Source organism: Eucyclogobius newberryi, unplaced genomic scaffold (genome assembly GCF_026437365.1).
Source record: "Eucyclogobius newberryi isolate DKJ021-1_F unplaced genomic scaffold, fEucNew1.0.hap1 SCAF_9, whole genome shotgun sequence".
Lineage (NCBI taxonomy): Eukaryota > Metazoa > Chordata > Actinopteri > Gobiiformes > Gobiidae > Eucyclogobius > Eucyclogobius newberryi.
The window spans coordinates 4,753,124-4,766,325 of record NW_027316532.1 but is presented as its reverse complement, the minus strand read 5'-3'; the positions used below and the strand labels follow the sequence as shown (position 1 = coordinate 4,766,325).

General features: G+C 43.2%; 1 protein-coding gene across 1 annotated transcript in view; it reads left to right on the top strand.

Moving 5' to 3' along the window:
- The window catches only part of LOC140353432 (inactive N-acetylated-alpha-linked acidic dipeptidase-like protein 2), a 440,212-nt gene that overhangs the window by 410,862 nt on the left and 16,148 nt on the right, over positions 1-13,202 (top strand). Inside the window, exon 14 of the mRNA XM_072437992.1 lies at positions 11,111-11,204. Within this exon, the coding sequence (XP_072294093.1) occupies positions 11,111-11,204 (94 nt within the window). The remainder of the gene's footprint in view (positions 1-11,110; positions 11,205-13,202) is intronic.

Genomic DNA, 13,202 nt, shown 5'->3' with positions numbered 1-13,202 from the left:
TGACACTGGTTTAGAGTCTTAGACCTGACCTCAGAGACCACAGTGACACTGGTTTAGAGTCTTAGACCTGACCTCAGAGACCACAGTGACACTGGTTTAGAGTCTTAGTCCTGACCTCAGAGACCACAGTGACACTGGTTTAGAGTCTTAGACCTGACCTCAGAGACCACAGTGACACTGGTTTAGAGTCTTAGACCTGACCTCAGAGACCAAAGTGACACTGGTTTAGAGTCTTAGACCTGACCTCAGAGACCACAGTGACACTGGTTTAGAGTCTTAGACCTGACCTCAGAGACCACAGTGACACTGGTTTAGAGTCTTAGACCTGACCTCAGAGACCACAGTGACACTGGTTTAGAGTCTTAGTCCTGACCTCCCAGACCACAGTGACACTGGTTTAGAGTCTTAGTCCTGACCTCAGAGACCAAAGTGACACTGGTTTAGAGTCTTAGACCTGACCTCAGAGACCACAGTGACACTGGTTTAGAGTCTTAGACCTGACCTCAGAGACCACAGTGACACTGGTTTAGAGTCTTAGACCTGACCTCACAGACCACAGTGACACTGGTTTAGAGTCTTTGTCCTGAATTCAGAGACCAAAGTGACACTGGTTTAGAGTCTTAGACCTGACCTCACAGACCACAGTGACACTGGTTTAGAGTCTTAGACCTGACCTCACAGACCACAGTGACACTGGTTTAGAGTCTTAGACCTGACCTCAGAGACCACAGTGACACTGGTTTAGAGTCTTTGTCCTGACCTCAGAGACCACAGTGACACTGGTTTAGAGTCTTAGACCTGACCTCAGAGACCAAAGTGACACTGGTTTAGAGTCTTAGACCTGACCTCAGAGACCAAAGTGACACTGGTTTAGAGTCTTAGTCCTGACCTCACAGACCACAGTGACACTGGTTTAAAGTCCTAGTCCTAACCTCAGAGACCACAGTGACACTGGTTTAGAGTCTTAGTCCTGACCTCACAGACCACAGTGACACTGGTTTAGAGTCTTAGACCTGACCTCAGAGACCAAAGTGACACTGGTTTAGAGTCTTAGACCTGAGCTCAGACCAAAGTGACACTGGTTTAGAGTCTTAGACCTGACCTCAGAGACCACAGTGACACTGATTTAGAGTCTTAGACCTGACCTCAGAGACCACAGTGACACTGGTTTAGAGTCTTAGTCCTGACCTCACAGACCACAGTGACACTGGTTTAGAGTCTTAGTCCTGACCTCAGAGACCAAAGTGACACTGGTTTAGAGTCTTAGACCTGATCTCACAGACCACAGTGACACTGGTTTAGAGTCTTAGACCTGACCTCAGAGACCAAAGTGACACTGGTTTAGAGTCTTAGACCTGACCTGAGAGACCAAAGTGACACTGGTTTAGAGTCTTAGACCTGACCTCAGAGACCAAAGTGACACTGGTTTAGAGTCTTAGACCTGACCTCAGAGACCAAAGTGACACTGGTTTAGAGTCTTAGACCTGACCTCAGAGACCACAGTGACACTGGTTTAGAGTCTTAGTCCTGACCTCACAGACCAAAGTGACACTGGTTTAGAGTCTTAGTCCTGACCTCAGAGACCAAAGTGACACTGGTTTAAAGTCTTAGTCCTGACCTCACAGACCAAAGTTACACTGGTTTTGAGTCTTAGTCCTGACCTCAGAGACCACAGTGACACTGGTTTAGAGTCTTAGTCCTGACCTCAGAGACCACAGTGACACTAGTTTAGAGTCTTAGACCTGACCTCAGAGACCACAGTGACACTGGTTTAGAGTCTTAGACCTGACCTCAGAGACCAAAGTGACACTGGTTTAGAGTCTTAGACCTGACCTCAGAGACCAAAGTGACACTTGTTTAGCGTCTTAGTCCTGACCTCAGAGACCAAAGTGACACTGGTTTAGAGTCTTAGACCTGACCTCAGAGACCACAGTGACACTGATTTAGAGTCTTAGACCTGACCTCAGAGACCACAGTGACACTGGTTTAGAGTCTTAGACCTGACCTCAGAGACCACAGTGACACTGGTTTAGAGTCTTAGACCTGACCTCACAGACCACAGTGACACTGGTTTAGAGTCTTAGTCCTGACCTCAGAGACCAAAGTGACACTGGTTTAGAGTCTTTGTCCTGAATTCAGAGACCAAAGTGACACTGGTTTAGAGTCTAAGACCTGATCTCACAGACCACAGTGACACTGGTTTAGAGTCTTAGACCTGACCTCAGAGACCAAAGTGACACTGGTTTAGAGTCTTAGACCTGACCTGAGAGACCACAGTGACACTGGTTTAGAGTCTTAGACCTGACCTCAGAGACCAAAGTGACACTGGTTTAGAGTCTTAGACCTGACCTCAGAGACCACAGTGACACTGGTTTAAAGTCTTAGACCTGACCTCAGAGACCAAAGTGACACTGGTTTAGAGTCTTAGACCTGACCTCACAGACCACAGTGACACTGATTTAGAGTCTTAGACCTGACCTCAGAGACCAAAGTGACACTGGTTTAGAGTGTTAGTCCTGACCTCAGAGACCACAGTGACACTGGTTTAGAGTCTTAGTCCTGACCTTACAGACCACAGTGACACTGGTTTAGAGTCTTTGACCTGACCTCAGAGACCACAGTGACACTGGTTTAGAGTCTTAGACCTGACCTCAGAGACCACAGTGACACTGGTTTAGAGTCTTAGTCCTGACCTCCCAGACCACAGTGACACTGGTTTAGAGTCTTAGTCCTGACCTCAGAGACCAAAGTGACACTGGTTTAGAGTCTTAGACCTGACCTCAGAGACCACAGTGACACTGGTTTAGAGTCTTAGACCTGACCTCAGAGACCACAGTGACACTGGTTTAGAGTCTTAGACCTGACCTCACAGACCACAGTGACACTGGTTTAGAGTCTTTGTCCTGAATTCAGAGACCAAAGTGACACTGGTTTAGAGCCTTAGACCTGACCTCAGAGACCACAGTGACACTGGTTTAGAGTCTTAGACCTGACCTCACAGACCAAAGTGACACTGGTTTAGAGTCTTAGACCTGACCTCAGAGACCACAGTGACACTGGTTTAGAGTCTTAGACCTGACCTCAGAGACCAAAGTGACACTGGTTTAGAGTCTTAGACCTGACCTCAGAGACCAAAGTGACACTGGTTTAGAGTCTTAGTCCTGACCTCACAGACCACAGTGACACTGGTTTAAAGTCCTAGTCCTAACCTCAGAGACCACAGTGACACTGGTTTAGAGTCTTAGTCCTGACCTCACAGACCACAGTGACACTGGTTTAGAGTCTTAGACCTGACCTCAGAGACCAAAGTGACACTGGTTTAGAGTCTTAGACCTGAGCTCAGACCAAAGTGACACTGGTTTAGAGTCTTAGACCTGACCTCAGAGACCACAGTGACACTGATTTAGAGTCTTAGACCTGACCTCAGAGACCACAGTGACACTGGTTTAGAGTCTTAGTCCTGACCTCAGAGACCAAAGTGACACTGGTTTAGAGTCTTAGACCTGATCTCAGAGACCAAAGTGACACTGGTTTAGAGTCTTAGACCTGACCTGAGAGACCAAAGTGACACTGGTTTAGAGTCTTAGACCTGACCTCAGAGACCAAAGTGACACTGGTTTAGAGTCTTAGACCTGACCTCAGAGACCACAGTGACACTGGTTTAAAGTCTTAGACCTGACCTCAGAGACCACAGTGACACTGGTTTAGAGTCTTAGACCTGACCTCAGAGACCACAGTGACACTGGTTTAGAGTCTTAGACCTGACCTCAGAGACCACAGTGACACTGGTTTAGAGTCTTAGTCCTGACCTCAGAGACCACAGTGACACTGGTTTAGAGTCTTAGACCTGACCTCAGAGACCACAGTGACACTGGTTTAGAGTCTTAGACCTGACCTCAGAGACCAAAGTGACACTGGTTTAGAGTCTTAGTCCTGACCTCAGAGACCACAGTGACACTGGTTTAGAGTCTTAGACCTGACCTCAGAGACCAAAGTGACACTGGTTTAGAGTCTTAGTCCTGACCTCAGAGACCACAGTGACACTGGTTTAGAGTCTTAGACCTGACCTTAGAGACCACAGTGACACTGGTTTAGAGTCTTTGTCCTGACCTCAGAGACCACAGTGACACTGGTTTAGAGTCTTAGACCTGACCTCAGAGACCACAGTGACACTGGTTTAGAGTCTTAGACCTGACCTCACAGACCACAGTGAGACTGGTTTAGAGTCTTTGTCCTGACCTCAGAGACCACAGTGACACTGGTTTAGAGTCTTTGTCCTGACCTCAGAGACCACAGTGACACTGGTTTAGAGTCTTTGTCCTGACCTCACAGACCACAGTGACACTGGTTTAGAGTCTTTGTCCTGACCTCACAGACCACAGTGACACTGGTTTAGAGTCTTTGTCCTGACCTCACAGACCACAGTGACACTGGTTTAGAGTCTTTGTCCTGACCTCAGAGACCACAGTGACACTGGTTTAGAGTCTTTGTCCTGACCTCACAGACCACAGTGACACTGGTTTAGAGTCTTAGACCTGACCTCAGAGACCACAGTGACACTGGTTTAGAGTCTTTGTCCTGACCTCACAGACCACAGTGACACTGGTTTAGAGTCTTAGACCTGACCTCAGAGACCACAGTGACACTGGTTTAGAGTCTTAGTCCTGGTAAAGTGGGTGGAATTGAATTAAATGTGTCTTTAAGTAAATGTTTAAGACGATTTCGGGCATCGGTGTCATGAATGAAAGACAACACACAACCACTGGAAATGGACGGATTTGCCCAGTGTCCAGATCAGGGGGAACTGGGATCGGGACACAAAGGTCGGCACTGGAGACAAAGCTTTGGGGACGGCTGTGGCAGAGGATAGATTTGGCTGGAATATTGTGCGTCACAGAGAACACATCTCGCTCTCTCGCTGCGTGAGCTTTGGAGAAAGGGACTTGCGTGTCACACTAGAGCCCTCTGCTGGTGCAAAGACGTTACTGTGCACACGTCTGAAACGCCAAATTGGAAGATAGATGAAATCATTTGAGTGTGATAAAAGTATGTTACATTTTACATTAGACAAATGGAAAAAATACATTCAGACTTATATTGAAAATGGACAGATTTGACACTTTTGTTTTGTCACTGTGCTTATTATTATTATTAATATGTACTATTATTTATTATTTATAATTATTATTATTATCTATTATTATTAATGTGTACTATTATTTATTATTTATCATTATTTATCATAATTATTATCTATTATTATTAGGCCCGAGCGCCACAAGCTGGCGAGAGGCCTATTAGTCTCGTAAGGCCGTGCGAAGCACGGCTGCGAAAGTGCGCACGTAGTGCGCACGAAATCGAGCGCGAAGCGCTCGCCCACTTCCAAACACTCACTAACGCACTCCTCCACTCACGCACGCCCCGTGCATGCTAATTAGTTGTAGGAAAATGGAACATTACCGTTGTAAACGGGCGAAGCCCGTGCAAAAGTTTGCACTAAACGAGTCATCCCCATATAAAGCACTCATTTGCGCTAAGTAGCTCACGAATACGTTCCCCATCTCTTGCATGTTCCGTGCATATAAGCATGTAATGCAAAAATTGAACATTAATACTGTATAGAGGGCCAAAAACACAAAGTGGGCGGAGCCCACTCAAAATTATCGAAAGTACCCGTCAGTGACCAGGGACCCACACCATGAGGTAGGAAAGCGCGAGCGCTTTCCGAAAATGTATAGTTTATGATATTTGAAAAATGGGAAACATTGTTTTCGCATCGGAATATTCTTCTTTCTTCTTCTTCTCGGGACCAACCCCCCCATTTTTCACCCAGTGAACATTGACGAAAAGTCACAAAAATTTGCACACCTCTAAAAATCGTGCCTCTCTACATTCTGGCTATTTTCCTTTTCTAAAATAAAAAAAAATTGGCGCGTCAGCGCCCCCAAATGTACCAAAAATGCATTGAGGGATGGGAAATGACCCAAAAAAAATCTGATCGTAGAATCATGAAATTTGGCACAGAGGTAGATGGTGACAAGAGAAGTAAAAAATATTATTACGGCAACGCCATCTGCCCAACCAAATGTCGGCCATATTGCTTCAAAAATGGCTAAACATGACTTCGGAGTTTTTCCAAACGTCGTACTTTTACGAACTCCTCCCAGGGCGTTGGCCCTAAAAAGCTGAAATTTGGTGAAAATGCTACTGAGGAGTGGGACATCAAAAGTTATCCAAATTATATTGATACCTCTCACGGTCTCTGTGCGGCGAAGCCGCAAACTGTAGCTAGAATTTCAGAAATCTCCCATATGTAAAATTTCTGCCGTTTGCGCAGATAAAGTCCGAATTGCGTCAAATTAGAATCAGTTGTTAAACTCTTTGCCCTAAACCTACTTGAAGTGAAATACATTTATTTGGCGCCACAGCGCCCCCTACAGATTTTATATGGAGGTTGAATGTTTAGTTTTGCGAAATTATCTGAAATTTGACACACAACTCAATTTTGGCATCCCCATCAAAAAAGTCAATGAGACCCATGTCATAATTGTTATGGCGTTGCCGTAGCGATGACCAAAACCTCCCATGTTATTCCAATGGGGAAATCGCCAGAACATGTTTACACTTTAGACTTTCACAAACTCCTCCCAGGGCGTTAGCCCTATTAACCTGAAATTTGGTGAGACTCATCTTCAGTGGTGGACCATCAAAAGTTATCCACATTTTTATTCAAAGAGTCACGGTGTCTGTGCGGCAAAGCCGCACATTTTGCCAAGAATTCAAAATAAAATTGCTTTTTGATGGTAAAACAAAGGGGAGAAGATGTGACAGCGTCACAGATTCAGCAGTAGGCGTAATAAAAGGACAATTGGGGCGCGTTAGCGCCCCCTCCTCTTGCGGCGTGGCGGCGGCGTAGCGAGGGCCGATCATTGCCGCTTGCGGCTATATTTAATATGTACTATTATTTATCATTTATCATTATTATTATTATTATTATTATCTATTATTATTCATATGTACTATTATTTATTATTTATCATTATTTATCATTGTTATTATTTTTGCACTCTTTCCCCCCCTTATTTTATGTCTCTTTTAGAGAAAAATAAATAAATATATATAAAAATGTAATTAAAAATCAATTTTTTGGGGGCCTTGTGTCTAGTTTGCAAACACTGGGCACATTTACACATTTATTTTCACATTTACACAACCTGTCAAAATCCGAAATCCACAATAATCCGAAAACCCAATGATGAGCTTGGATTTTTGCTGTGTTTACATCCCGATCATCAAAAACCTTGTGACACGTGTCAGTTAATCAGTTCATCTTTTTTGTTCATGTTGGTCTTTGCGTTGGCTCTATGTTTTCCCAATCGCATAAAAAACCTTTGGATACTTTAAGCCCGTCCCTTGCAGTAGCCTCTAGATCCAAGAGATAATAGTACATGTGCCAGCCGCAGTAATCCGGGATAAGTCATCTAGTGTGAGGCGTGCACTGCGTCACCTTCTCCGCGCGATGAAACTCAAAGATCATTTGGACAAAGGTCGTGCGCGGGGGCCATTTTATTCATAATGTCAACATATTAAAAATGTATGGAGCGCCGCGGAGCAGTGCACTACCAAATGTTAAAGTGACATTTCCAAGTGTCCGCTGCGTTATATTACATCTCCTATTGATTCTCCCAGGCCTGCGCAAACAACAACCTACTCCTCTTTATTCCTTTTATTGATTTTTATTTGTAATTTTTTTTTTTACTAGTTTGGTATAAATGTGCAAGCGTGATTCGGTGTGCGTTGAAGAAGGCTCAACAAGTCACTGGTAGAAAAGACAGTTGTGGAATACGATGATATTAGGCAGCGCTCCGTGACGCGTGTCGCCAATTTAGCCTTTAGCTACATCCGGTGGCTGTCAGTTGCTAGAACGGAGAAACTAAAGATTAAAAAGCTGCTGAAAACTGAAGGATTTTTAACTGAGAAAAAGTGAATGGTCTCAAAATTGGCTAGATTGTCACAACATTGAACTGTTGTTGAAGCTGTTTGTCCCAGAGTCGAACACATGCTTTCTAGACTGGCCAACTCGCGACAGGTTTAAGCTAGCAATACACGATCCAGAAATGTTTTAAAGAAATGTTTTTCCTTTATTACTGGTAAAGTGGTAGAATAAAATAACTGGGAACTGTGAACATTGTTGGAATAATTGAATCCACTTGATTTTAAAGCCTGGTTGTAGTTAATATTGTCTGGAAAATTCTTGCTAGGCTAATTATTTCATGCTAGCGTAACAGAGCAAATACAGATTGATGTGACTTGTGTTTTGTTTTATTTTCGCATAATTTGTGGCTAAAATAAATCAGCAACACATTGAATCTTATCATTAGAGTTTACAACAAATTTAAAATACAGCTTGTGATGTTGAAGGAAATCACGAAAAGCCATAACATGTGTCCGTATAAAGCAGGCATGTCCAAACTAGGGCCCGGGGGCCAAATGCGGCCCTCAGACCAATTTTTGTTGGCCCGCCAGCTTCCTGCTATGTCGGCCCAAACAACAAGTAAAACTAAATTCAGGCATATGGATGTATCTACTATACCAACCTAATATTAATGTTCCAAGTCTAATTAAAGGTGTGGAGGCTCATCGCAATTACATCAAATGCAAAATGTCGAATGATTCACTTTGTCATTCAACAAATTCGACATTGTCAAGTTGTTTAAGTTTCAAAATGCGGCCCTTGGTGACAAAAGTTTGGACACCCCTGGTATAAAGTGTGTAGCCCAAGGGCACAACAACAGAGAAATCCTTATTCAAATCTGAAAAACACTGCGTCTTTCATCACATGACTAAATGTCTGCGACAAAGTTTGCACCTCAAGCAGAGAATAAGTACATAAAGCCGAACCTGCAGCCATGTTTAGTGGAATACTTGGTCGTCCTTAATGCTCCTCATGAAGACATCTTAAAGACATCGTCTCCTCTGTGATAGAGGCAGAGGTGAGGGTGGAGGCCCGACCTGCTCTGCCTCTGTCTAAGAGCTTTATGCTGTAGCGCTCGCATATTCATTAGGCTATTTTTAACATAAAGAGCTTTTAAAAACACATCACAGGTGCATAACACACAGGGAATAGTAGGTTAAATGAGGTTAATAACATCTGCAGCGAACGGGAAAAAGGACGTGTCTGTGTGGAGTCTTGTATGTGTGTTCATTTGCTATTCATGCTATTATGTGCTGTATGTTTTAAATTAAAAACCTTTTTCACAGCCATTATAACGTGTCGTCAGGTATGATAAACAAACCTTTGTGTAATGTATAATAATGACCTAATAATGGACATCCACTCATTAAATTGCGGGTGCAGTTACACTTTACATATCACATCTGGAATTAAGCTGGAAATAACCCACTAAATCTGGATTTATTCAACATCAGGTCTAGACTGGGCTGTAATCAGGGCCAAACCAGGTCTGAAGTAAGTCCGTTAATTTTCTAATCGTTGCTTTGATTTTAGAGCATTATGAGGCTATAGTAAAGAAAACGAAAATAACTTTAGTACTGGCAGTTGATTTGTCCTGAGTTTTTTTCTCTTAAAGGTGGAATGGACGATTTTTTTCAGCTAATTTTTTTATCATATTTCCTCGTGGCGTGGATAAATCATTTGTCCTGCCACGTATCAATCATAAAACGCACCTACCGCTCACCTGCAGCCGCGTCAGGCTCGTCCCCACGTTTCCACGTGCCTAAGCGCATGGATCTATCATAATATAGTTCCCTCAGTGTACGGAGCAAAATGAAGACGGAGAAAGACAGTTCGAGCTGACGCAGAAGTGGACAGAAATCTACGGGAGACGAGCGATGCGATGCGCTCCGTTGCGCTAATAAACAAACGCACGTGTGTGTTGTATCAGTCCGCACGGGGGAGTGGCATTTGCACGGGGGAGTGGCATGTGCACGGGGGAGTGGCATGTGCACGGGGGAGTGGCATGTGCACTTCCGCCTGAGTTCTCAAATCGCCGAAAAATCGTCCATTGCGCCTTTAATTCTTATGAACTGCAAATTTCATAAATCCAACCAAGATGTATTACTCTAAATCTAAAAAAAAAGTCTTGTTTTAAGACATTTCTCCTCAATAAACGCTAAAATTCACTTACTGCACATTTTTGTCTAAAACAAGGGTGTTTTTCTACTTTTATGATGGTGTAATTTTGCTGTGTGTTTGCTGTTTACCAGGTGAATTGACACTGATAAACCACAGAGAAATAGCACAAGGCAATAAACCGAAACTAAATACCCTAACTGTAAAAAAAAAAAGAGAGTGACCACTGCACAAAGCCGTCTCTCACTGGGGTTCAGATCTGCTTCTCCTTAAATGTTTTCTCTGCTCGATGCCGATGATTTGACACTTCTCAAACACACTGACTCTTTTCCATGACCACGGGATTTGTCTTTCCACATGGTTGTTTCAGAAATGCATCAGTCGGGTTTAAATACTGTGTTGCAGCTGAAAGAGCATCACCTGCTGCAGTTCTCCAGTAAGAGGAGAGGACCTGCTGTATCAACCGTTGCGTTACTACTGATTAATACATTTATCATCAATTCCTTTTGATTGATCACTATTGTATTATTTAGCATCTTAAAAATTGCCATTGGTTTGAAAAATCTGCCATGTAAAACGTCAATACATACAGCAAAAAAAAGATTAAGAAGTCAACTAAAGCAGGGTAGAATAACCTGAAAAAACTGTCATTATCTACTGGTAAATACATTTATCACACTGTAAAGTCAGAATACTTTTGAATGATCAATCTGTTTTGTGATAACAATCCTGAGCTCTATTGATTTTAGTTTAGTTTTGTTTTTTGGGTGTTTTTTTGTTATTTCCTGCCTTTTGTGTCATTTGCATAAACTTGTCAGCTTGTTTCAACACTAATCAAGACAATGTGTCATAAATCATAAATGTACAGTGACTTACAGGCATATCCAAGTAGACTTTACTCTTGAACATGGAATGTTCCTTTAAATCCACATGTTCCACATATTACACGGGCCTGTGGAATGTTGTGGAACACTTAATCCACTGTAGGTTTAGATTGATTTCAGTTTGTTCCCACAGATGACCGCAGAGGCCATCCTGCGTCTGGTGAACGACCCTGTGCTGCCCGTCTTTACCCTGGACATCGTGCTGGACATCCAGAACAAACTCAGAGGTGAGAGAAAAACTACACTTTTAGTAAGGTAAAAAAAAAAAGTAAAAATGAGAATATGAAAGAGCAAATATGATGCTATTGTTGTTTTGCCTTCAACCATGCTCTCGGTACCTTTACTTTGACATCTCATGTTATAGAACATTTGGTCTACAAAAAGCACACATGACTTCCCACGTCAGGAATTGAGTGAAAGTTCCATCTACAGTCTGCAGATGGAATTACATGGGGGAGATAAACTAACCTAGCTTGTCTCTGAAATACTGATATATTCATGCAACTGTAATGAACCTGGTTTGGCAGCAGAACTACTTGCCTGGGATGATTTATGGACTTAAAGATCTACCTATGATGCCACAAAACTGGGACATTTTGAGTGTAAATGAGGCTAAATACCATCCCATATGTTTTATAATGAGGGAACAATGTTGTAACATGGTAAAAAGCTAAATAATAGGTTAAAAAAAGTACATTTTGCATAATATAGTGTCCTGTAAGCTGTTGTTGATTATCAAGATAAGTCTAATTCTAAGCCTGACTCAATCATTTAAACTTTGGTTTGTGCTTTGTCTCATTTTTTGAGATTGGCCTAATCTTGCAATAGAAGGTCGTCCAAAGGCTGGTGTGAGAGGAGAGCTTTAGATGAAGGTTCATGAAGCTAACAACAAGAGATTGAATCAAAAACACTCCTTACGTGTGGTCGGTCTACAGTTGTTAGTTCACAGTTGCAGTCCAGTCCAGTCCCTGTGCGAGTGTGTTAGTGCTGCATCATTAGTTTAGCCGTACAAATCAAACTCTCTGCCTCATTATTTCAACACAAACGACCTCCGTGCTTTTGTGAAAATCAGATCAACATCTCATCCACTCGGTGTTAGACCTGTGAACCTCGTCTGATCCGCTCCCTGAGCACCGCTGGCCCTCTCCGCTTTGGGATCTGCGTGGAGGAACATTTATGACCAATTCATCAGCACATTTTGAACACATCGTGAGGCAGCGCTCTGCTGTGTGAGCAGCTGACGTCACCCAAACTTAACACATGTCCTTTACGATTTTTCGGCGATTTGAGAACGCAGGCGGAAGTGCTCATGCCACTCCCCCGTGCACATGCCACTCCCCCGTGCACATGCCACTCCCCCGTGCACATGCCACTCCCCCGTGCACATGCCACTCCCCCGTGCCCATGCCACTCCCCCGTGCACATGCCACTCCCCCGTGCACATGCCCCTCCCCCGTGCGGACTGATACAACACACACGTGCGTTTGTTTATTAGCGCAACGGAGCGCATCACATCTCTCGTCTCCCATAGATTTCTGTCCACTTCTGTGTCAGCTCGAACTGTCTTTCTCCGTCTTCATTTTGCCCCGTACACTGAGGGAACTATATTATGATAGATCAATGCGCTTAGGCACGCGGAAACGTGGGGACGAGCCTGACGCGGCTGCAGGTGAGCGGTAGGTGCGTTTTATGATTGATACGTGGCAGGACAAATGATTTATCCACGCCACGAGGAAATATGATAAAACATTTGCTGAAAAAAATCGTCCATACCACCTTCAAATATGAATAACAGTTTTCAACTTTAACCTAACTTTCCTCCGGATTAATTTGGGGTTCAGACACAAAATAAGACTGGCAAAGAGCTCACATCCTGCTGGGTAAGTGAGTGAAAACTGTCTTTAAAAGGCGACTGTGTAAAGGATCAATACTTACTCAAATTAGTATTTAGTATTTAAAGTAGCTCAATCATCAACTAGTATCGAGCTGCAATTTTTTTCCCAACTCTATCCCGGATTTGCCATCTAGAAAAGATGTTCTAAAGCTGTGCACAACCACAAATAACTTCAATACCTCCGTCCTCCTTTCACAGTTTAAAAAAAGAAAAGCATCTGACTTTTTAACTCGAGACATCTCTTTTTCACAGATCCAAACCAATCCAAACTCATAATCAAACGGAGTTATCCAATCTTAAAATTCCTGATGACTGTATAGCTTGAATCCTG